Source organism: Pundamilia nyererei, unplaced genomic scaffold, assembly GCF_000239375.1.
Source record: "Pundamilia nyererei isolate P.nyererei 1_Seehausen unplaced genomic scaffold, PunNye1.0 scaffold00008, whole genome shotgun sequence".
In the NCBI taxonomy this organism is placed as follows: Eukaryota; Metazoa; Chordata; class Actinopteri; order Cichliformes; family Cichlidae; genus Pundamilia; species Pundamilia nyererei.
In genome coordinates, this window is record NW_005187409.1 from 6,665,532 (window position 1) to 6,689,543 (window position 24,012).

General features: G+C 41.0%; 2 protein-coding genes across 3 annotated transcripts in view; one reads left to right on the forward strand and one right to left on the reverse strand.

The window, feature by feature from the left end:
• The window catches only part of LOC102204818 (serine/threonine-protein phosphatase 2A 55 kDa regulatory subunit B gamma isoform), a 21,332-nt gene extending 11,645 nt beyond the window's left edge, over nt 1-9,687 (forward strand). For both annotated transcript variants that reach the window (XM_005723185.1, XM_005723184.1), the window contains exons 6-10: nt 643-820; nt 1,554-1,718; nt 3,667-3,836; nt 7,325-7,416; nt 7,561-9,687. In XM_005723185.1, the coding sequence (XP_005723242.1) occupies nt 643-820; nt 1,554-1,718; nt 3,667-3,836; nt 7,325-7,416; nt 7,561-7,855 (900 nt within the window). In that variant the 3' untranslated portion in view covers nt 7,856-9,687. The remainder of the gene's footprint in view (nt 1-642; nt 821-1,553; nt 1,719-3,666; nt 3,837-7,324; nt 7,417-7,560) is intronic.
• A 1,213-nt stretch (nt 9,688-10,900) lies between these two features.
• On the reverse strand, nt 10,901-19,599 carry wfs1b (Wolfram syndrome 1b (wolframin)). Its single transcript, XM_005723186.1, has 10 exons — nt 19,404-19,599; nt 17,715-18,110; nt 15,877-15,953; nt 15,550-15,694; nt 15,266-15,439; nt 15,101-15,181; nt 14,806-14,966; nt 13,663-13,899; nt 13,457-13,575; nt 10,901-13,314 (listed from the first exon to the last, which is right to left on the reverse strand). The coding sequence occupies exons 2-10, from the start codon at nt 18,106-18,108 to the stop codon at nt 11,766-11,768; spliced, it is 2,937 nt and encodes a 978-aa protein (XP_005723243.1). The 5' UTR covers nt 18,109-18,110; nt 19,404-19,599; the 3' UTR covers nt 10,901-11,765.
• Nucleotides 19,600-24,012: the final 4,413 nt, after the last annotated feature.

Below are 24,012 nucleotides of genomic sequence, written 5' to 3' on the forward strand. Positions count from 1 at the left end.
TCTCAGGTTAGGAAATAAAACTGGGTCAGTGAGTACAGATGTGTTTGCATGTGTAAAAATGGGTCACTGGCACAAGGAACATGCGAGTATGTGTGAGCCTGTGGGGGTGGTGAAATCCTCTTTTTGTATCCTTCACTACAGCGCAGGGAGAAAACGTCTACACTGGATCTTAATTAATTAAAAGCTTCAGTGTTTCTATCAGCAGTAAACTCTTAATAAGAGTAACTCACCGTGCCTCCATATGTCTGGTTATAATGCACCTCTGTCCTTTTGGAGGAGAACCAATGTTAGTGATTCTAACACTGTGCAGTATGCAGAAAAAGAAGCCATAAATTTAAAACTAACCATGCAATATTGTGCAGTCCCCTTTTGTGTGGGTGAATTTGTTAAATGTAAGCATGTGTCGACAAACAGTTTTTTAAAATGAAGCTAAATGAGTGAAGGACCGAATGAGCACTTGGACTTGCTAAAGTTTCACTCCTGAGAGTTGCTCCTTTATTATTGATGTCAAAGGAAGTAATGCATTAAATATTAACTATGATACAATTAAATTATTTCAGTTTATTCCACTCTGTATATCTTCTACTTCTTTCATTTCATTCAGAATAAATGTTAAACTGTTCTTTCTTTGGGGTTTTCCAGGTGCCGGTGTTGAAGCCCATGGATCTGATGGTGGAGGTAACTCCTCGGCGAGTCTTTGCCAATGCCCACACCTACCACATCAACTCCATCTCTGTCAACTCTGACTATGAGACCTACATGTCAGCGGATGACCTTAGAATCAACCTTTGGCATCTGGACATCACTGACCGTAGCTTCAGTATCCTTCATGGTTCGAAGCACTCGTGCACAAAGACTGGAGGAGATGAAGACAAACACTTATGTGTGTACGCACATAAAGCAGGCATATATTTGTCAAAGCCCAGGGACTGCGATAATGAATGCATACATTAATGCATGCATACTCAACAATCAATTCCTGCCCACACAAAGCAACAAGCTCTGCAAATCCCACTTTGTTGTATGAAGATATGCACAAAGACACACACAGTGCTGGGGGAGGGGAGTATTATTCTTGAGGAGTGAAAATGTATCTTAATGAATAATTCAGTGGCTGCATAAATATTTCAGCCCTTTTCTGAGTTCTAATCCAGCTCAATAGGACACAGTACAGTCGCATCCCTGACCCAGACAGGATTTATAATATTACAATTTATGTGAATATGGAATTCGTTTTCTCCCAACAATCCCCTCTAGATATATTTATATTGGTTTGCTTTATTCCTGCTGTGAATTATTGATATAGTGTTGACTATGTATACATTTATATAAACTTTTGTTTATATTTTGTTTGTAGATTATTGGCCTGTGTGTGTTTCCATATTATTTTAATCAGTTTAATTATTTTCTCATTGAGTCAGTTAGGGAGTTAAATTAATAAAAGGATGAATGAATGCATAAATAAATGAATTAATTATGTGCAGTCTATAAAGCGCAGGCCTGAAGAAGCTGGCTCTTTGAGAGTTTTCCTCAGCTGTGGCGCTCTCCATCAGACATTGTGGACATCAAGCCAGCCAACATGGAGGATCTGACAGAGGTGATCACAGCGGCTGAGTTTCATCCCCACCACTGTAACTTGTTTGTCTATAGCAGCAGTAAAGGCACGCTGCGCCTCTGTGACATGAGAGAAGCAGCACTGTGTGACAAGCACTCTAAATGTGAGTAAAATGTGCTGAGAGAAATGATGGACACGTGCATGTTGCATGTTTATAGTTTTTACAGCAAAGATTAGAAAAGATCTAAGCTTTTAGATAAGTATGCTAACCCTTCAAGCAGGCCAAAATTCAACAACAGCTGTATTTTTTTCTTAAATGGAATGGACTGGTACTCAGAGTTTGTCTACTCTATTTGAGCAGTCAAAGTCCATTTATGGATTCACACACATTCAAGCACAAACACTTCTTTTTCTGTGCCCTAGCATTCACATGCTCGCACTGATGGATCAGAGGCACCTTGGGGTTCAGTATATTGCCCAAGGATGCTTCGACAAGCAGACTAGAGTAAACAACCATTTCGCTGCTCTAACTCCTGAGCAGCAGGTGCTCCAAACTAGCAGCGAGGAATGGCAGTGCTTTTTTCTGTAAGCTGGGTTTATCTCTATCCTCTGATTTTTCTTCTAAATTTTTAAAATTGAGGTTTGCATTTGTGGTATTGAGTGGAATTCCTTGATAACTCTTGTGTGCATTTTTTATTGCTTTGGTATTCCCAGACTTTTACTTTACCACAAATTGTTAAAGTTTTTAGGCATTTTGAGCATGTTAGTTCAAAGTGCTGCTGTGCCCAATTTTTAGCTTTACTCATCTACAGCCGGCAAAACTTTAAGGTACAATAATACTAAACGAATGGCCTAAAAGATAAATTGTAAGAATTATGATTTCCCCACATTGTAGAAGTATGATTTATCACTTCTGGACCTTTTCTACTCTGTGTAATAATTTTTAGTTCTACCTCAGAACAGGGCTAGTTGCTCCATAAATCTGTCGTCCTTAAGGGGCAACAATTCAAGTCATGGCACTATATTTCTTGTATTTACGTTTTCTCTCAATCACTTTGGTTCATTTCTCAGAACATCGAGTCATTTGTGCATTATAAAAGCAATGTCATTCTTTTAAATAATTTTTTGACGCATTAAACGTGTAAAAGGTTACGTACTATTTCTTTCTGTCTCACTTCCCAAAACATCCCGGCAGTAGTTCACTGTGCAAGTCACCACATGGAAGACGGTTGCAGCATTTGTCACAATATGTGATGTGAATGAGAATTTTTCAGGCCACAAATTCTTCACATCACAGCAGATGTCATGCAAACGACTGTACATAGCCTCTGCAGGCGTCTGCTCTGATGTTTTATTGTATTTTTGGCTTTGAGCTACAAAACAATCTCATCTTTTTCTTTTCTGTTGGTAATGTCGACAAAACCATTTTAGTTCATACACCAAAAATGTAAATGTTAATCCCGACTAGTCTCATACATGCAGTATTGTGTCAGCTTGTTGTTTGGAAACTGATGTATGCCTTAGAAAAATCCCTGTCACTGAATCTTAGCCACGCTTTCCTCGACTGCTTGCGGTATGTTGTCATATATTGACAACACGGCTGCAAAATTTGACTAAAAGAGTGAAATGTTCATTGACATTTTGGTCATAAATAATACTTATGGAACTGTGAGCCAAGCTTTCCTGCCTGTCTTTTCTTTGTTTCCCACTTTTTGTTCCTGTTGTAATGCTTCATCCATTCAGTTTACAGCTTTGATCATGAGTCACTGCTGCAGTGTTCCTGCACAAGCTGTGCTCAGCAAGCAGCTAGATCTTTCATTTTATTTTTCATATTCAGTGTTTAGAGGAACTTTAATAGAGCTCTTTGACATTTGCTAATGTTTATACACTGATGTATTCAGACAGCAACACCTCTACAGAAAGATACAGAAGCCGTGTCCGTGGTCTCTGTCTCATAAATGGCACTTAACATAATGAGTCATCTGAGAGATTTATCTCCGTACACGAGATAAAAGCACACATATCCAACTGTGTTTCTGCCTTTCATCTTGCTTAACGGCACTCGCTGACCTCTCCTTCTCTCGCCTTTTTGTCTCCCTCCCACTCGCCAGTGTTTGAGGAGCCCGAGGACCCCAGCGCCCGCTCTTTCTTCTCCGAGATTATCTCCTCTGTGTCGGACGTCAAGTTCAGCCACAGCGGTCGATACCTGCTCACCAGAGACTACCTGACTGCCAAAGTCTGGGATCTCAACATGGAGAGCAAGCCCCTAGAGACATACCAGGTGTGTGACTGGCGATGTGTGGAAAAACATGAGGCAGTGTCACAATAAATGACAAGAAACACCAGGATGAATATAATATACTGTATTCTGTCTTACTCAGCTACCATGATGAAAAATGGATAGATCAAGGTTAAGGAGCTCCCAGGGGTCAGGGATCCTTGCAGGTCACAAATAATACAATTGACAATTGGTGTTCTATAACTTTAAGCTCTTTTATTTTATTTGTAGGAGATTTAAAGAACACACTGAACAAAGGAGAAACATTACATATGCACAGCAGGTTCCTTGATTAGCTTTAAGGCTATGAAAACGATCTGCTATGGACTTTGCACAGTTGCAAGAGAGAGGAGGGGGAAGACATGCAGCAAATGCTCTGGGATGGATTCAGCCTGGTGAGCTTTACTGGTACCCCATTTTTTTTGCACATCTTAACCTTACTCTGGACTGATATGTGCAAAACTCTCTACATCATCAAGGCATCAAATGGGGAAAATTCCTTTCTTTTTTTTTCATTACTTAGGTAATATTAAAAAAACAAAAAAAAGAAGGGAAGGGGAAAAAAGGCCTGAACCTGTTACTGTAGTGGGTGGTGTTACTAAGAAACCCAGCACCAAACTATCAACTGTCATCATTACCACTGACCAAATCCCAGTTGTGTTGTCCAAATGGCGAGGTGACTAACGGTTTACTGAAAGAGGGCATTGTCGTTATGGAAGAAATACAAGATCGGAGAACGAAATGAGTCATGAGCGTAAGATTGTCTCTTACAATCACAGTACTTACAGATGATTCGATTTTTTCCCAAACCTTTTAAGGATAAATGAGAGAAAATGCACTTCCCCTCACTGATGCAGAATCCTCACGACGTTTTTTAATGTAAGATCGTAATCTCTTTGTATGTCAAAGAAATGAATAAACCCAAATTAAAACTGTAAATTATCAGTATGTTGTGTATGCGGGAGTTAATTTACAGGGGCTTAAAAATGCTGTGTTGATATACACATGAAATAATAAGCTTTTTAATATTTACGCATGCTATTATTTACACATACATGCTCAATTTTTCTCCTGTGTCACTTCTAAGTGGCCACGCTAGCTTCTGGTTATGCATTTATAGGCACTAAAACTATTTATCAGCTCCTTTTTTTTTCCAGTATGTGTTTAGTATTCCTGCCTCAGGCCTGTGGGTGAACATGCGTGTTTGTGTATGTGTTCCTGCCTGACGTGTGAGGGCCTGTGAGGCGGCCAGGAGTGGGAGGCTGAGACGCACTGGAGCTATTTATAGGATCCCGAGCCTCCACTCATAAAGTAAAGCGTGAAGGAGGGATACCTTCCACAGTGGCTGACACCTAGATCTGCAATGCAGCAGAGAAAGGGGGGAAGGAGGGACAAAAGGGGTGAGGAATTGGGAGGGAGTATGAAGATGGTGTGATGTGAGGAGGAGAGATGAATAAAAGAGAGTAAATGGTAGGATTAGAGAGAAGGATTGCAGAGGATGCAGCGTACGGTGGCCTCTGAAAATATCTGCATTCAGGTATAAATATGTATAAAAACATGGTCAGGTCTTCATCTAAGTCACAGATATGGACTCTATTTTAACTATAATAATAATCCTGCTCTTGTTTTTGTTCAATACTTTATTTAAACACTCGGTGTTGTTTGGAAAAAGTATTCCAGCTGCTATGCTAACAGCAGAGTTGATTGGAGTCAGGAGTTAACAGCAGCATCAGCTGATGGAAATCATGCCTTTTAGAAAAGACATGTTAGAATTTATTGAGGTTAATTTAATTCCATAGTAAGCTGGGCAGACCCAGACAGCTCAAGGCTGAAAGGAATCGGTGAAGCTGGTCTGTTTTATGATGCTATGGAGAACTGAGCCCACAGAAGGAAATCAAAGGAAAACCTCCAGAGAGACACCTCTTTCTTTCTATTTGAAATTTATTAAAGGACAACTTGAAACTGTATGGCACTGCTGGGAAAGTGGTGTTTGGATTGATCACACCATTTGGGAAGAACACACAGCACAAAGGGGCATTGTATAACGATCACAAAAACATGAGCCCAAAGTGTGTAGAGTAGAAAAAGCATTGTGATTTGAACCTGCTTCGACATCTTCCAGTCGAAATCTGTCAGGGAAGACTATTGTCAGAGCGTGGTGTCTGTGCTTTGAGCCTATCACTCCACACAAATAATGATACACATGAAAAGTGAGTACATATTCCTCTGGAGCCTAAAGGTGGATGCAGGGATTGTGGAGGGGTTGAAATGGCAAGCATTGATGCAGGCCAATAGCGGGATGGACTTGTCAAGGGAGAAATTTATAACTTAAAAAGACCATCAAACCAGGAGGGTATCTTTGGTTTGTTATGTGAGGAGAGTGATGCATGTTAGGTGTGCGTGACGAGGCACACCTGGAATTGTCTGCCTGAGCTTGCAGGCTTCACTCCATGTTATCTTTCAGTTTTCCTTTTGTTTGAGGTTCTATTATTTTATTGCTCCAGCACTAGCATTAGCAATTTCATGTTTGTGTATATTTTGTTAGATAGAAAAAGATCAGATTGTATTTCATGACAAATTAATGCAAGAAACGGAGTAATTCCAAATCCATTGTATGTGGGCAGAAAGTGGGTGCTGGGGTGGGGGGGTTTAAAGGCTAAGCTACCTTATTATTTATTTATCTATGGATCTGTTTTGTAAATTTACACCTGTACCCCCCCTGGATCATGAAAAATGTGCACAAATTCATGAGGAATGAGGTGCCATGCTCTAAATCAGAAATCATGCGGACTGGGGGGGGTGGAAAGAGGACTGTATATTCAGCTCAAGCTGACACGGTATCATTTTCCCCTGTGCAGAAAGACCCAAAGGGAAAAACAAAATTGTCACTGGTTTTGATGTACAACCGTGAGACGACCTCAGTTTGACTGTTTATTGATTGCAAGGTGGCTGCTGGCTGCTGACTTTATGCAAAATGTGGAAAGCGGGGTTGGGGCGGGGGCTCAATGGAGAGAACAGGACCTGGAGGAAGAGGAGGTGTAGATTTCATCTCCTTGCATCACTGGGCAGACACAGTGCTGACACAGGCAGGTCGAATAAAAGCACAAGGAAAAGCAGTTATAAGTCAGTGTATGTGTGCGTGTAAGAATATATGTGTGTCTCTATTATCGCACCCTTGGTAGGTGCGATTGTAGAGAGCTGGATGTTAATGGATTTAGTGATATGGAAAGGAGGGTAGATTAAAATGAACTCCTGGCCCTTGTATTGCTGAAGGTTGGTGTTGTGTCTTATTAGCGTTTCCTTCAGGGAGGATTGTGTTACAGCATGCCCATATTTAATGTGTTTTGGTTGTGCTGAGCTTGGTATGTGTGTTTGTGTGTCTTCTGCTCACTCTTCTATTTATAGTTTACGCTGAGAGTCGATACCTGGGAGTAATGCAGCTGTGAGATGGGCTCGATTGTAATCATATCTGTTTGTGTGTGTTCCTACAGGTTCATGATTATCTCCGCAGCAAGTTGTGCTCTCTCTACGAGAACGACTGCATCTTTGACAAGTTTGAGTGTGCCTGGAACGGCTCCGACAGGTACCTGATGTTTGATGATGGATGTGTGTTTCCAGCTTACAGCCATCCGTTAGCCATACCTGCTTACCCTAGAAATGATGTGATGAAAGCATGAAAACTGCCTTTAGACTAACTGGATCTCTCCTATCCTCGTGCTCTGTACAGTGTTATCATGACCGGAGCCTACAACAACTTCTTCCGCATGTTCGACCGCAACACCAAGCGCGACGTCACCCTGGAGGCGTCACGGGAGAGCAGCAAACCCAGGGCCGTGCTGAAGCCGCGGAGGGTTTGCGCCGCGGGAGGAAAACGCCGGAAGGATGATATCAGTGTGGACAGCCTGGACTTCACCAAGAAGATCCTCCATACGGCTTGGCACCCGAACGAGAACATCATTGCCATCGCTGCCACTAACAATCTCTACATCTTCCAGGACAAACTCAACTCCGAGATGCATTAGTGAATGGATGTCAGCGGCAAAAACAAATGAGTTTACACACAATAACACACAACTATGCCAGAATGTACACACTATCAGACATGCACACACACTGTCACACAACCAAGAGATGCCTAAAACGCATACCTACACACACGATCAGAACTCATACACAGCGTTTCACGTCCCTCCTTCACCTCCTCCTCAGCCTTCCAGAACTGCAAGGCCCTCGGCAGGGCTAGGAAGGGAACAGGCTGGATTACACAACGGATTATGGATTGCAAAATTGTCCGAACAGTGGATTTCCTGATTGTTAGCCTCTGGATTGATGGTTCGTTCGTTGCTGCAGCTCGGCTTCCTGAGGGGAGGGATCACACCCTCGGCCCCAGAGTGGAGAGACGTTTACATGTTTGTCTTCTTCTTTTTTTTAATTCTTCATGCTCTTTTACTTTTTTTCCACCTCCTCCTCCACCTCCTCTGCTCTCTGTATTTGTGTGCTCAAGCAAATCCTATTCTTATCCCTTGCCCACTGTTTTGTGTAACAAAAACCCTTTGTGGTTGTCTACCAGCGGCACTGATAAGAAATGGGGCATTTATATAACTGGCTTTTTGTTTTAAGATCAGATCATCATTTCAGATCAGCTTTCCCTCTTCTGTTTTATGTAACTTCTTTTTAAATGATGATGATGGTAATTAAAGAGGATGAGGTAAAGTGATTTGCGTGATGTACGAGGATGGGACCCCACCCCCCTTCTCCCTAAGCCCACCAGACGCCTCTGAGCTCTCCCTGAATCAGGAGAGACGACCAAAAACTGGGCTGCGTTCAGCGACGTGAAACATTTACAGTCGTGCAGATAGAGAAGTTAACAGATGAAACTATACCACCATGGCCTAACATGAGGACACGCGCTCATATATGGTCCACAGTGCGTTTCAGTAATTCTTGTTTTCCTTGCTCAAACGGACCCGAACGTCTCTGATTTCTGCTTCTGGTCTGAGGCTGCTTTGTGTGCTACTCTGACATTAAACATGTTAAACTCAGATCAAGCAAAAATATTACTAAAAAGAAAAAAAAATCTATAAAAGAAATAATTTCAGCAATCAAATGATAAATGCTGCATGTCAAACAGATTTAGCCTAGGTGTTTATAAATTGACTCACTGACTGGCTTGGCTGCCTTCGTAACCATTTTAGATCCAGCTTGTACAAAGGCTTCGGGGGCCCCCCGGGGGGCCCCTTGCAGCACGAGTAACCATAGATGACCGAGCTCCCTTACATTTATTTGTGTCTTCGGACGCTGAAGCATGTTTACCGGTGTTCGGTTCATACACTTAACACGTACTTTTCGAATGAAGCCGTCCACAAAATCAGTTTCTGCTCAGTGAAACTGCAAACTGAGAAGAATGGGGAATGTTTGTGATTAACATTAAAAGAAAAAAGACAAAAAAATCTAAGGGCCTAAATGGTGTCTGTATATATCAGCTCGGTTTTTGACATGTATGAGGTTTTGTTGTTTTTAAACAACCATAAACGGACTGCAGACTTGATCATCGGTACTGATGACTGCCTCCAAAGCTACAGCAAAGAGATGGTACTTTAATCTCTTCGGCCTTCCTCACTGATAACTTTGCTGATGTGTTTATTTTTTAGAAAACAGCAAATTCTTTTATCTGTCCTTTTTTGTTCCTTTTGCTTTTTTCTGTCGGTTGTAGCCTACTCCACGTCCTTACCACAATAAGCCACATATTTTTGTGTTAACGTATGTTGATGACATCAAAATTGTCAAACGAACAGTTATAAATAATGTTAATATGTTTTTTTCTGAATAAAGATTTCAACGAAATTGCATCCAATGGGCGTATCATTGTGATTTTCATTACTGTTTAGTTAGGAAGTCCTAACATTGCTTAACTGTTAATATGTACCCTTTATATGGCTTTTCAAGTTATGTAGTGTAAGGCGCCACCTTGTGTTATTATGCACTTATTACATGTGGATTTAAAATTGCTAAGGGATTTAATAATGAATGAATTTAATTGAAATAATTACCAAGTTTCATGATTCTGCACATTTTTTCTGTCTGGTTATCTTTCTTCTTCTATCTGCCTAAACTTGAGTTTAAAACCCCCACAATCATCTATTTTATGCTTTAATGACAGTTAATCTGAGCAAAATACATTTCTTCATAATTTAAAAATAACTTGTGTTAACGCTTCATAAATATCAGAAGTTTTTCTTTCAGTCTCTGCTGAAAATCGAATCATTTTGCGTGTTGTTCACCGTCTTCATTGTTCCAGTGTAAATCAAACTCTTCTTATTGGACACATTAACTTGTAGCAGGAAAGGCGCTTGCGTTAAATAATAATTTTAAATGGTTCTGCTCCTATCACAAAGTTGTGTTTTACATAGAAAGTCGTGTCAGAATTTGGCGTAATTAAGATGAAAACATGGATCATGAACACTTTTGCCCGGTCATGGGAGTGTAATGATGTGGGGGATATTTTCTTGGAATACTTTGGGCCCTTTACTACAAAATTAATAGCATTTTATTTACAGAGTATTGTTGCTGACCACGTCCATCCCTTTATGCTCACCGTGTACCCGTCTTCTCTTGGCTTCTTCCAGCAGGATATCACACCATGTTCACTACCACGTTCAAATCATCTCAAACTGGTTTGTTGAGCATGACAGTGAGTTCACTGTGAGAAAATCAGTGAGTTCCATCTTAGCACCTTTGGGATGTGGCGGAACAGGAGATTCACATTATGGAGGTGCAGCTGGCAAATCTGCAGCATCTGTATGATGCTGTCACGTCAACATGAACCAAACTCTCTGAGGAATGTTCCCTGAATCTTGCTGAATTTGTGCCATGAAAAATTAAAGCAGTGCTGAAGGCAAAAGGGAGGTCCAGGGTACTAGCAAGATATGATTAATAAAGTGGCCAGTGAGTGTTTAATGCAAGAAAAATCCAATAAATTACATAAGGGCTAGGATCTTGTTTGAATTTTGTGTCTAAAGATCAGTAAAATATAAATGATTTTTTAATAAAACTGCAACACACACACATTTGATTTCTTAAAATATTTATAGGACACAGTACAGAAAAAAGTAGTGACAACCTAACTTAAACCACATCATCACTCTGGGATCGCAAATGTTCAATATATTAAATCCCTGCACAGCAGAGATGACGACAAATACAGAGAAGACAGACATGAAGGTAAAGAAAGCCAAACCTGGTTAACTGTTCTGTAATAAATAAAAGCTCTGATGCAGCAGAGCTCTTAGAGACTTAATTTAGTCTAATTGCTCCCAAATAATATGCTTCAGAAGGCACTTGAAATCTGTATGTACGTTAAATAATTATAGGCAAAACATATCTATATGACAACCTTGCCTTCAACAGCGGTAGCTACACAACGATGCATGTGCACTTCAACAAGGCAAGTGCAGAAGATCAACACTGATGGTTTTGGCCACAAAAAGTCACGACATACAGAAAGATTTGCAGATGTAGTGTTTGCATAGCATCCAGTAACAAATCAAAATTATGTCATTACTATACTTAAGATGATTAGCTTAAACCGGATGAAATGTTCATAACAAGCTGAACACAGCGAGGTTTACATGACGTTTTTCCTCATGTGGCGTTTGGCAGTAAAGTACTTAAAAACCACATTGTTGTGTGCTTCTTGTTTTTTTAGCATTAACTGTTTCTTCATTATATGTAGTCACGCATTTTGGCTCAAAAGCTACACACACACACACACACACACACACACACACACACGATAGATCACATATCTGAAGGTCCATCTACTTTTCTACAGTAAGACACTCAAAAATATTGCTGTCCGATTCTTTTAAGATCAGTGGGTAAAAATCATTAGTGTTCTTCACTGATGACAGTGTTATCCCCCAACCATCTCGTCTATCCTCCCTGCTTTGTCACAACCTCTGCTTCGGTCTCCGTCTCTGAGTGTTGTCCGAGCTGTGCAGTCAGGAAGGGGTTGAAGAAGAAGTCAAAACCGAACTGGAGGGCATTCTGGGCCGTACGCCTCCAGTCATGTTCAATCTTGTACTGTCTGCGGCTGGGAAGGCGGGCGTCGCCGCATGACATGCAGTGAATGGCTTTCAGTTCAAACACAGGCCATTTGGAGCCTAAACGCCCCTCCAGTATGGTACTGAACTCCACCAGGCTGCCAGTGTTTAAGTGTAAAAGCACAGACTTGAACTCGTTACTAGCCCGCAGTACTATGTCCTTAGTAGCGTCTTCATCCTCGATGATCGTCCCGTTCCTGGATTTCCTCTCGAGCGGCATGCCCATTGTAACTTCAAACTTGTATCGGTCAAACCGTTTGATGTGACATTCGTGCTTTGCCAGTTTTTTAAGTTTACACAGAGGATCTTCAGGAGGAGGAGCTGGGGCGGGCAGAGGCTGGGGCTCGGCGGTCGCATTCTTCAAGTCATCACACAGAGGATATGGCTCACCGTACAGGCACCGCATCCAGTTCCCTACAAATACAGGCAGCAGGTTGATAACCGACTGCGGCCCGTTCTCAATGTCGGTCACACGGACATATTTGAATCGTCCCGTCCATGTGACACGATGTCCTTCCAGATGAGAGCAGAGAATCTGGGTTTGGGCCATGTTGGACTCCTTCCAGGCCAGAGGGCCGCAAAGGTTGCTGTACTCAGGCCACGTCAGGGTGGAGTTGTACACCTTCATGCCCTCAGACCTGTAGACGTACATCCAGCAGAAGAGCACCACAGCACTGAGCCAAACCAGGATGAGCTTGACAACACTGCTCCGCGACAAAGACCGAAACACCTTGATGGGGTTGAGGCTGAAGCGAGTCCAAAGCCTCAGCACCACCGGCACAAAGCAAACAGTCAGCGTGACCACCATCTTGGTGACCTCCAGGGTGAGAAACCACTGCACTAACTGGATGATGAGCATCGCAGCCATACCCAGTGAAAGTATAGGAAGGGCAAACAGGAAGAGGAAGTAGCCCACACATGTGCGGATGAGTCCTATTGCCGAGGCATTATTAAGGAACACCAAGCAAAGCTCGCACCAAGTGAAGCAAACCAAGTAGGGCACCAAGCACAGATAGGTGCCCTTAAAGCCTCTCAGCTGGGCCATACGGAAGAGGAGATAGACAAGGTGTCCATACAGCAGACATGGCATCCCCAGGTTTAATGCCACGATATCTCCAAGAGGCACAGTGATGAAAGTCTTCCCGAACATTCGGAGGAACCACAGGGACTCCGGGAAGAATTGAGTGAGGGAGCATGCTCCAGAGAGGACCTCTGTGACGAGGGCTTTACGAGCGAAGAGCTGAGCTGAGGCATGAAGGCTGAGGAAGGCGGTAATGGTGAAAAAAAGAGCAACAGCAGCCAGTTCTGAGCAGGGGATCCAGGATTTATCAGCTACAGGGAAGGAGAAAACCACAAAGACCACCGAGAGCAGGAAGTACCTGATAAAGCAAAAAAAAAGTAATTGTTCTCCTGCAGAAACAGTTCAATTCTTCTTTATGGTAATATTAAAGGAAGAAAAGATCAAATTGAAGCTAATCTTTACATTATTAAACTACTGGCAACTGAGTGATGTGGACTTACAGATAAGGCTCCAAGTGCGTCCATCCAAAGTTGGTCTCAGCCTGCTCCAGGTCGAGACCAGGTTCAAACTGAGCAAGCAGGTCTGTCAGAGCCTGGAAATGTTCCCACGCTTTAGAATTCTGTAGAAAAAAAATGTTTTGTTTTAATAAAACAAAGGTACTATATTATCAGAAATCAATAAATACGTCTAGTACATCGTGACAAACCTGAAATACACGCAGTGTGCAAATGACCATGGAGAAGAACGAGAGGTAGAAAACCAGCAGGGGGATGATGAAGATGAAGAACTCGATTGTGAGGTTGGAGATGATAAAGAAGAATATAAGTGCGTTAACGTGGTGGGTGGGGATCAGGGCGCTGAGCCACTGCATGCCCGCTCGTGACGCCCAGTCGATAAGATGCTCTTTTATCTCGAGAAGGGCGTACAGAGGAAACTTCAGCAGCTTTGAAAAAAACAAGGAAGACAGAATCAGTACGTCGCAGAGATGGAATCAGACAAACAAAATTTTTAAAAATTGAATGACTAAAAAACTTTTTCTGGTGATGTTAAAACGGCTGCCTTGATAAGACAAACCTATGAAACCCACTTCTCACAGGGACTTGAAGGCTATTTAATGTGTTTCTTTGGGGAAATTTTTATTTTTTTTTAGAAATACGGTGGAAAAAGAGAAGGTGAAGATCTAGTTAATGAGATGATCCTGAGAAAATCAGTTTAGTTTAGACCTGAACACTTAAAACTAGCTATACAACTGATACTTTACCCCCCCTTTTTGATGAAGCTATTAATTATTATTCATAATCTGGTCCAAAAGAAGCCAGGAATACTCCCCGAAAAAACAAACAAACAAAAAAAAGAAGTTCACCGGAAATCTGAAGTCCCAAAAAACATTATCATTTGTGACTGGTTAAAAATTTCAGTGCACTGCAACTTTTAATGTTTATTTAGTGAGTGTATTTGAATTATTTCTGGCTGTTACATTAAGGATCATATCAACTGACGACTACACAGGTGAAGCTTTGGCTGCACACCTGGTCGTGCTTCAGGTGAATTTATGTCAGGTGAATATTCACATCCTGACTGATCAAGCTTCGCTTGAGCTGTTATTATGTGTAATAAACCAGCTTCCAACTGAATATTAACACATAAAGGAATGGAAAATGATTTAGAAATATAATTAGATGGTTGATTTTCTTCCACAAAGGCTAATAGTGAAAGAATGAAAACAGAGCAGGACCGAAACTGATTAAGTTATTCTAATTTCTTTCACTTTTTCACACATTTCCTAAACTCAAGACAAGCAGAGCGTGAAAAGAAGATGACAAAGGCAGACCACTACCCCCCAAACCACCTTTTGATGCAGGGGCAGTTCATCTGGATTTTTCACTACTATTTCATCATCGTCATCATCATCATCCCCTCCTGCAGCAGCCATAACTGGTGAGGGTGCAATACCCTGGGCGTACTTCTTGGTCATCTCAACAAAGTCATCAAGACCCACATGGGAACTGGCTGCAAAGAAATACAGAAGAAATATTACTACTTTTATTTTACTCTGACAGGTCTGTAGGACACTTTGGGCTTGAGGAAATGACAAATTGTGCATGTTTAATCCCATTAGAAGACACATTTCAGACCACATATACCCTCACTGGTGACCATAGTCTCCAAGACTCTCCTCTGTTTCTTAGCAGACCTGTTTAGGGGACCAGGGGAAACTGGTGTGTCTGCAGAGGGTAGAAAGTATAATTTAAAAAATGAATGCCTTCAAAATGTAAATGATTTGAAATACAGTATTATTCCTCTCGGACCCGGCTCTGTGTTAACATGTTCAACGTTCTCTAGCATCTCAGAAACGGGCACCGACTTCTTCCTCTCTGGGTTTAACTTCCAGTACATGAGCAGAGCTGCCTTCCTCACTCCTCTCTCAAAACGAGTCTCTGTACACAACTTCTTCACCTCCTCAAAGTTTTCCAGTGTGATGCCTGAAGAACAAATGAGGATGAATGCACAGACGAACATTAGCTCAATCATGCTCCAGTTTCACACTGGTTCCATTCTTCTAAAAGCTGTGCACTAAGAGTAGCAGCCATACCTTTCCTGGAGGCCAAACACTGCTGCAGCAGTCTGACCGCATCCTTGCGGCCCTGTTTAGCAGCCTGGACCAGCCAAGTGACCGCTGTGCAGTTGTTCAGTTCTTCATCGCTTTCTTCTGCCAATGCCAGGAAGTAGCGGCCCATCTGTGCAGACACACACAGACTTTTAGACTTGCAACACAAGCATTACTGTGACTTAGTGACCTGTCCGTCCTATCAGCATGTCACTCTAAAATAAAATGTATAATTACTTAGCTCATATGCTCTGTCATCACCATATGGCGACTAAAGTCCACAGTGTCTGCAGTATGATCATTGCCACTAACCTTAGTCTGTGCTTTGGCATCACCTGACTTTGCCCTCTCCTCCAAATCCTCAAAGCTGACCTCCTCCTCTGGCTCCTCTGAAACAGAAAATACATTTTCAAAATCCATCCAGTAGATTTTAGGGCTCTTTCAAATCTTTCCACCTTGGACACCTACTAAGGTAACCCTTGTTTTTCTTTTTTTTTTTTTGAAATCATTGTTTTCTGTGGTATTTCTAGCCCGCTTCCAGAGCACTGGGTGTGCATCAGAGGCCAGTTAGGGTGATATCTGCTTGTACAGCTTACTGGGGCTGGCCTTGGAAAAACTAAGAACCTATTTAGCTGAAGTTCTGTTAGTTGTGTTAATAAGGCTGAGCAAAACATGCCAGTGACTTTAACACCACTTCAGTGGTTTCATTTTCCTAAAGTTTTTTTATTTATTTATTTATTTTTAACTCAAAATTATATAGAAAGATGCCATTTGTCCAGGGAACCGAAGTCATACCAACTTCCAGTTTGTCTTACAAAAAACCTCCCTGCTGTACTCTATGTGATCATTTCAGGGACACAGCTTTGAAAGTGAGCACAGCTGTCCCACACAGGGTGCTGTTTAAACCTTCTGTTAGAGAGCAACAGCCAATCAGAGGATGGTGGCCTTAAAGGTAAGAGATAAAATAATTTGGTTCAGGCAGTGGATGAACGACGTTGTATAAGAAAAATATGAATTACTTTGAACTCTAATTCACGCAGAGCTAACCAAGAAAAGTCCAAGAATAAACATATGGAGCTTGATATTATGCCCACTTAAAAAAAAAAAAAAACCCAAAAAAACCCAGCTATTTAATATATTAGGTTTTCTTCGGGTTTTTCAAAGGAGCAACTACTCCTTATTACTCTACATTTTTAAATACTCTGCAGATGTTCCCAACAAACAAAAATAGAAACAAGACACCAGCTCAGTGTGGCAATCTGTGACATCAGTGATCCCAGAGCATGAGCATGAGTCACATCCTTCCAGAAACAGCTTTGGCCTTGACAAGACCTGATAATACCACAGAGCCCTCTTGGTTTAATTATCATCTTCCTTTGGCTAATGATTTCTGCTACTCTTAAATCCCAGTTCTCCAAAGGAACAGGATCTCACACCGAAAATGTGTCCACTTCCCGTAAAGTAAGCGGTCATATTTGTTCTGTTTAAAACTAACAGCAGGAAAAACAGACGTGGAAACACTTTTCCGTCATGCGGGCTGTAAGTGATACTGGTGAGTGAAAGTGGTCTGCCTGTGCCTGCGGATCTCAAGAAGCAGAAGAAAATGTGAAGCATCCAGTAACTTACACTGGTAAAGCCACGTACACTTTAACCATCTGCCTGAGCTCTAAAATAACTGTTTATTTAGCACAGCAAACAGCTGCTGCTCATTCTCCTGGTGTGCAAACACTTCCACAGTGGTGCAGTCCATCTCCCTGTTTTACTTTCAGTACATTCAGAACTTTAAGACACTTAATTATATTATTTTAGACAGTTAAAGAAACTGGAAAGTGTTTACTTATGAAATGACTGAGCAGGTAAGCTAAATATATAAATCACTGCAAAGGGTTAAAAAGATAAAAAGTGCTATTCCCCTTCAACCAAAAGACGTCTTACTTGCATACCGTATTTGTTTAGTTTAAAAAAAACACATGTGAAACCATCTTTTCTCTTCAGGTCAGCAAAAAGGGAGAGGCTGCTTTACATGCTGAGGTAAATGTCTGTGGTCATGGAAACACTGCACTGCACATACACAGTAACCTGGGAGTGTTGGCTGCACTGATTCCTGAAGAAGTGCAAAGTGAAGGTCGAAGGTCAGTTTTGATTCTCACCTTGCTCTGGTGTGGGAGGAGTCTGTGGAATTGTTGCAGGACCTCCAGCAGCTGATGATCCAGTCATGGGATTCCCCGTAGACGCGGCGTTTAGCTGAGATCTGCCCCCCTGGGAGAGGCTCCTGATTGGTTGCCGAAGAGGCGAGGTTGTCGGTGTGGAAAGGGAGGAAGAGCGGTAAAGAGGATTTGGAGAAGTCCGAGGGGAGGCAGTAGAGGGAGAAGATGAGGGTGTTGCTGGAGGTGTTGGCATTGTGAGTTTAGGATTTGGCCAGCTTGAATTTGTCGTAGTTGAGTTAACAGATGAACTGAGAGAAGAAGGTCCGGGTCTCAGGGTGGTAGGAGACGAAGGGTCCAGTTTGGAGGCGGATGAACTGGCAGTTAGTGAAGGATCCATGGCTGAAATTACATCAAATTTTTTAATCAATTAGGAATGTTTTGGGGAACAAACACAATCCCAGTGATTTATGAAAAATTATGAACAAAACATTACTGTGGTAATACTAGTAATGCTGCAGTGTGTGAAAAACAGCAATGCATATACAGTATGAAGCACATGTTCAAGGACAAGCAGCTAACAGAGTGCACCTGTTGCAAAGTAACAGGTGTTTTGAAAGGTTGTGTTCCCTCATCATCACATGAGTGAGATTTTACTGGGGGGACAATCAAACAACCAGTCACAGCCGATGGCTGTCTTCCTTGAGCCTGGTTTTTGCCACTGTCACCAAGTGCTTACTCATATGGGGCCATGTGATTGTTGTGGTTTCTTCCCACTTTCAATATTCTAGTGTCTTTACAATATAATATAACGTGTCTTGGTATGACTGTTGTTGTGAATTAGTGCTATATAAATAAAAATGAACTGAATGCAGTATGTACCAAATATTCATGAGGAATTTTTAAATTAGATTTTTAGTGTGTTTGGTTTTTTTTGGGGTTTTTTTTGTGTTTTTTTTAAAGTGCGGAGGGGTGTGCTTGATCTCCCAAAGTGTTTAGGAAGGTGGTATGTCAACCACATGAATACCACTACCAAAACTTCTCAGAATTTATAACAAGACTTTCAATTGTCTTCAGTAAACCTCTCATAGGTTTTAATATTGTGCATAACTGATGTAAAATGTGTCATTTGATTACTATAAAAGAAAAGCTGCTTTCATACTACAGACGAAACCAACAGATCTCAGCCACGTAGCTCAGACTCAGGCAGATTTCCAAAACAAATGTAATATTTACCTCTGTTATCCTAGAAAGCTCCTTTCCTTTTACTAATTAAGGCCAAATAATCCCACACACAATTTTGTTCAGCTGTGTGCTACGAAGTCTATAGTCTATTTTAGATATTATTAACCGAGCCCTGGGTATCTATATTGAGAAGGTGACATCCTTAAAGTGCAATGACTGCAAATCAAGTGTCCTGGTGCCCCTCTTGGATAAGCAGGACAGGGCTCCGATGACAATAACTTTGCCGATAAAGGGGACTTCCAAACTAAATTTAGCACTCTTAATAAACGTTAGCGGCAAAAAGAACGCTATATACACACACAATGCCATTTCTATATATAGGGCTACTGCATTTGATATTAAAAAGACAGCAGCAATTGGATGTGGCAGGAGGCGTTAGCTGAAATAACCGGTGCTTTAGGAGCTAACGCTAACGAGCGCTGACATTCAACACTTCTAATGTCGGCTTACCTTTCCCGTGACAACACCAGTTTAATTAAACCCTCCAGATTAAATTGCTTCTCCGTTTGTTCACTATTTAGAGTCCCAACTCATTCTTCCACCCCCCCCTGAAATCCGCACGTCCTCTGTTTTTTGTGGTCAAACTCCAAGCACACACGACGCGCCGGAAAGTCTGTCAGCTGCTCCACTCCACGTCCACGCCCACTTTTCATTCTGCGCAATGTGATTGGAAAGCGCCGAAAGCTTGTTTTTTATTGATTAGGATTTGATTGGCTGCAGTGGCAGGAAGTTCAAATAACCCTAAAGTCAAGAGAAATCAACTGTCGAACGACTAATATATCGAGAACATTTGTTAGAATTCATTTAGCATGAGGACAGAAAAAAATGAGTTCAACGGACTACGTCTAACAACGAGTTACTATTTTGGAGCTCGAGGTTCCTTTAAATTCTCCTATTTGTTTTTATGAGTCGTTTATCGATGTATATTTTTTATGCTCGCAAAAACGCAATATTGATTTTATACCAACAGATGGCAACACAAAACTAAACTAAACTTAGCTATAGTCATAATTAAATGTATGGGTTTTGATAATTGAAGTGGATTTGTTTTGTTGAAAAATTATTAGAAAAGAAATGTGCTTTTCTTTAGTATTTATTTAAATACTTTTATTCTAAGTAGAAACATAATCCTTCCCCTGCTCTTTCTCCATATAGCAAAGATGAAATCCTTTGTTTATTATGTATCACTATTATGATATGATAAAGATATGATAAAGAATGATGCTGTAATGAGGGAAAGATGCAAAGCTAGGACTGTCAAATTGATTGTGGAAATTTACAAAATATTGTAATTTTTGTAAAATTTGTAAAAGTGTAATTTACTGTAAGTCAAATTTAAGAAATACCAGTGTAAGGTGTTGCGCCAAACAATTAAGCAATCAGGTTTACTTTAGAGTCTTTCTCCCACAAGCATGTGTAATCATTTTATCCAGACTCCACAGATTAAGATCCACACATAGAGTGCAGACAAGTTGAAGCTATTTACAAGGTAACATAATAGATTTTTTAAAAAGTGTGACAGCATGCCACTAAATATATGAATGGAATGGAATAAACATCTTGCAGGTTTCATTCTGTGAAAAATAATGTGTTGATTGAGATCAGACTATAAGATCTGCAAGAGTCTCAGTAACAGACAAGAAAAGGAAAACATTCAGTTCAGACTATGCTCGGAGGAAGGGCACTTAGTAAAAAAAAAAGGAAGGAAGGAGTGCAGACAATTAAAGGAGTTTAAAGACATTGGGACTCGGGGGGGAAAGAGTGAGATTAAAGTTCAAGTGTAGAAAGTTCAAGAGTAGATAGCACACTGTGGGAAAAGATGGAAATGAGGGCAGTAATTGCTTAACTGCAGTTGCACTAAAGCAGTTATGTAAATGGTTCTCGATTAGTAGATTAACACAATCCAGTTGAGAGGATAATCAGGACCCTTACAGTGCTTTTGGTCTCTCACATGTATGCACACCTGCAATCTGCATACATCAGGAAATCTGTTCTTTAAATGGGCTTAGACGCACATGCACTCAGAGATGTGTCTCTCCTAAACTAAGCAAATCAGCTCTGGATAGTTATTTGTATTATTTAGCTTGTTATGAGTCCAGATCTTTTGATTATGCAAATCCCCTTTGCAGATTTGTCAGGACTGCACTGCCCGTGCCTGAGACGGTCACAGTCAACAGTTGTGGGTTTTTAAAATGTGGTAATTACTGAGGTAATTGAACACTGAAACAGGCTGTTCTTAATAACTCCAGTCTGCTTGCTTTCTCTCTCACTTTCATTGTATACCCTCCAGGAAGTAATGACTCAAGACTCAAGCAATGGAGACTCCCCATCATGTTTTCTGTCTGGTAAACTTTCTCATGCAGCTGCAGTGATTGGAAACGGTTACATGACACAACATGGCACTGAGAGATTTTGTCCAGGATGCACTTGAATCGCCTCCTCTGTCTCTAGGTAACAGGTCTCTGTATGTAAAATAGAAGCTTCGCATACAGAGTCCCCCTGTAAACCCAATATCTCTCACAGGAAGAGAGATCTGAGAAGGAGGAGGAGGAGATGAGGTATGGTCTGTAACCATAGCAACCAGAAGGGTTATATGAGAACGGACACTGACTGGAGTGAAGGTGAGTATTTCTAACTCAAATGCAGCCCAGTCACTGTTTTGACCTTTGAAGTTGCTCTCTGTAGAGAAATGGGCTGCTGTACTGGGTGCACTGCATCCAGCTGATACTTTGGTCAGATACAAGACCCAAGGAACATTTTTGTAAAGCACATAGTCTTTACGTAGCATTTGTTGATAAGAAATATATAAAAGACATCACAGGCAAGCAACATGTTGTCCTGCAATCCGCTTTACATTGAGGATTGAAAGGAAGTAATCCAACTCTCATACAGGGCCACTGTCTAAATATCTTGAAACATGAACCACTTGGATTAATATAACTCCAAAAAGTCTCAACGTGCTTAAATCACTGGAAATTCCAAAAGGCTTTTTAAATGTGGAAAACTCAACTCCTTCCCATGGGTTAATTCCCAGCTTCAGGCAGAACTCACATATTGATCTGGCAGTTTTGAGCCTTGAGAGAAACAAGGGTGGAGGAAAACACAGCACTTACACAATGACGGCAGAAATAATTGCATGGAAACAAGCTTTAGTTGTAACTGTTTAGATCTTGGTTGTTGATCTTGATATTACGTGCTTTGTCTCAATAGATGAAAACGCCACAATACTGGTACAGAATTTAATGTGATTTTAGATGCAGTAATTCACAGTGCATAGCATAAATACAAGCTCTAAAGTAAGATTTCTATCTTAATATCAGAGGTTCAATTACAAACTGAAAAGTTATGCAACACATTGTTTAAACTTTTTTCCACCCCAAAAACGATGCTAATACAACACAATAACTGCTGTGGCTGACTCACACTCCCCGTGATGTGGCTATAATGGCACACTGTATTTCTTGAGCTTTTAAATACTAGAGCTTTCTAGTGGAACATCTGAGTGCTTTTGAAAGCAGTTTTTCCATTAAACATATTGTATTTTGGCTAAATGGTCAATGTAGAGAAAAATCTCCTTTACTTTCTTTGAAAGTGCTTTAACAGGTGAAAACACCTTAAAGACAGATGAAGTCATTCATTCATAATCTGAATGAAGGTTTTGGAAATAGACATGGAACATCAGGCTCTGATTTTTAGTGACTAACAGCAGTGAGTCATGCCTGGGAATCCTAATTACCTTCATATGAAAGTGTTACGTCAGCATGAGCACTGGAGGCTCGAGTTTACATTGTGTTAAATAGGTCAGTTTAGTGGATGGCTGCAGACATGGACTAAAAGGTGAATGTTTCACCAGTCATGTGACTGCCTGTGTGTTTCCATAAAATCCTGCATAAACAACTAAGTAGTTTGATATATTCCTCATCTGATTCTTAGGGCTCCCCTGAATACTAAGAGCCATCTCTAAAAGTTTAATCTGCACACAGTCATGAATATGTTAAGCTTATTATGGACAGCTCTCAGGGATATGCCAAGAACCTAAGATGATTATGTTAAGTTAATAAAAGCGGTGACTCCCCACTTTACCATGTTTCTCATAACCAGACAAAAGAAATGTAAATAAGCTGATTTAACATTTAGTTAGTTTAAAAACTAACTAGAGAAAACCTTTACATCTGTGGCAGTGCAGTTTGTCTTCTAGTCAAGGCACAAGACCAGCTTACAGTGTGTTTTTAACCTTAATCTACCATCACTTTAACACTTTAATTATCACCAATTATATCACCCAAATATAATAACACCTCAAATTGGTCCTTTATCTGAGGGTGAGAACTCACAAGACCTAATCACAAGGTTAGATTGACGTCAAAAGGAAAAGTTTCCTTTATCCTGTTTCTGTGAACTCTACTCCTGTTGTTTTTTCAGAGTGGGCACTGTACAAAAACAGACTAAAAAAATATAATGCTGGCTAAAAAAAAAAAAAAAGTACCTCAGGCAAATCAATTCACAGAAACAATTGTTACAGTTCTCTCACATTTGCACTGTGAGACAATGCTTCACCAAAATAAAACCAAACACACAATTATTTCAATATTTTTGTTGCTGTTTCTTTTGATTTTAATCACTCCATCTGTGTGTCTGCTGGCCTGAGCAGGAGCATGACAGCAGTGCAGCCAAACTCACCCTATCTGCTTTGCCTGCATTATCTCACTCTAAAATGTCCTGTACATGCAAATATGATCCGTGACAGCTCGGAATAGGTCACGACACAGGCAAAGACTAATGTACACAATTAAAACTCCTTACGGACTGTGTGTTTTGCCTCTTCCACTTCCTGTGCCTTGAAATAATGGGCCGCATATGTTGCTGCCACAGAAAACTGTGAGCATGCATGTATGTGGCCCTGCTGGTGAATGGCAGACAGGCAGGCACAGTGTGGAGAGGCAGAGACAGGCAGCTGTGCGTAAGTAATACAGTCTCTAGAAACTGGGTCACACTCACGCCACTGTCATAATATCAGAGTATTTCACCTACTTTTGTGATCTGACAAGTCATATTGTCC

What these genes read in the sequence shown, in the direction of transcription:
- wfs1b (XM_005723186.1), bottom strand. Translation starts at nt 18,108, where the DNA reads ATGGATCCTTCACTAACTGCCAGTTCATCCGCCTCCAAACTGGACCCT. An exon ending in TCCTCCCACACCAGAGCAAG is followed by an intron (nt 15,954 to 17,714) that starts GTGAGAATCAAA and finishes TTTCTGTTTCAG; the next exon opens with AGGAGCCAGAGGAGGAGGTC. An exon ending in GCACACTGCGTGTATTTCAG is followed by an intron (nt 13,576 to 13,662) that starts GTTTGTCACGAT and finishes TTTTTTCTACAG; the next exon opens with AATTCTAAAGCGTGGGAACA.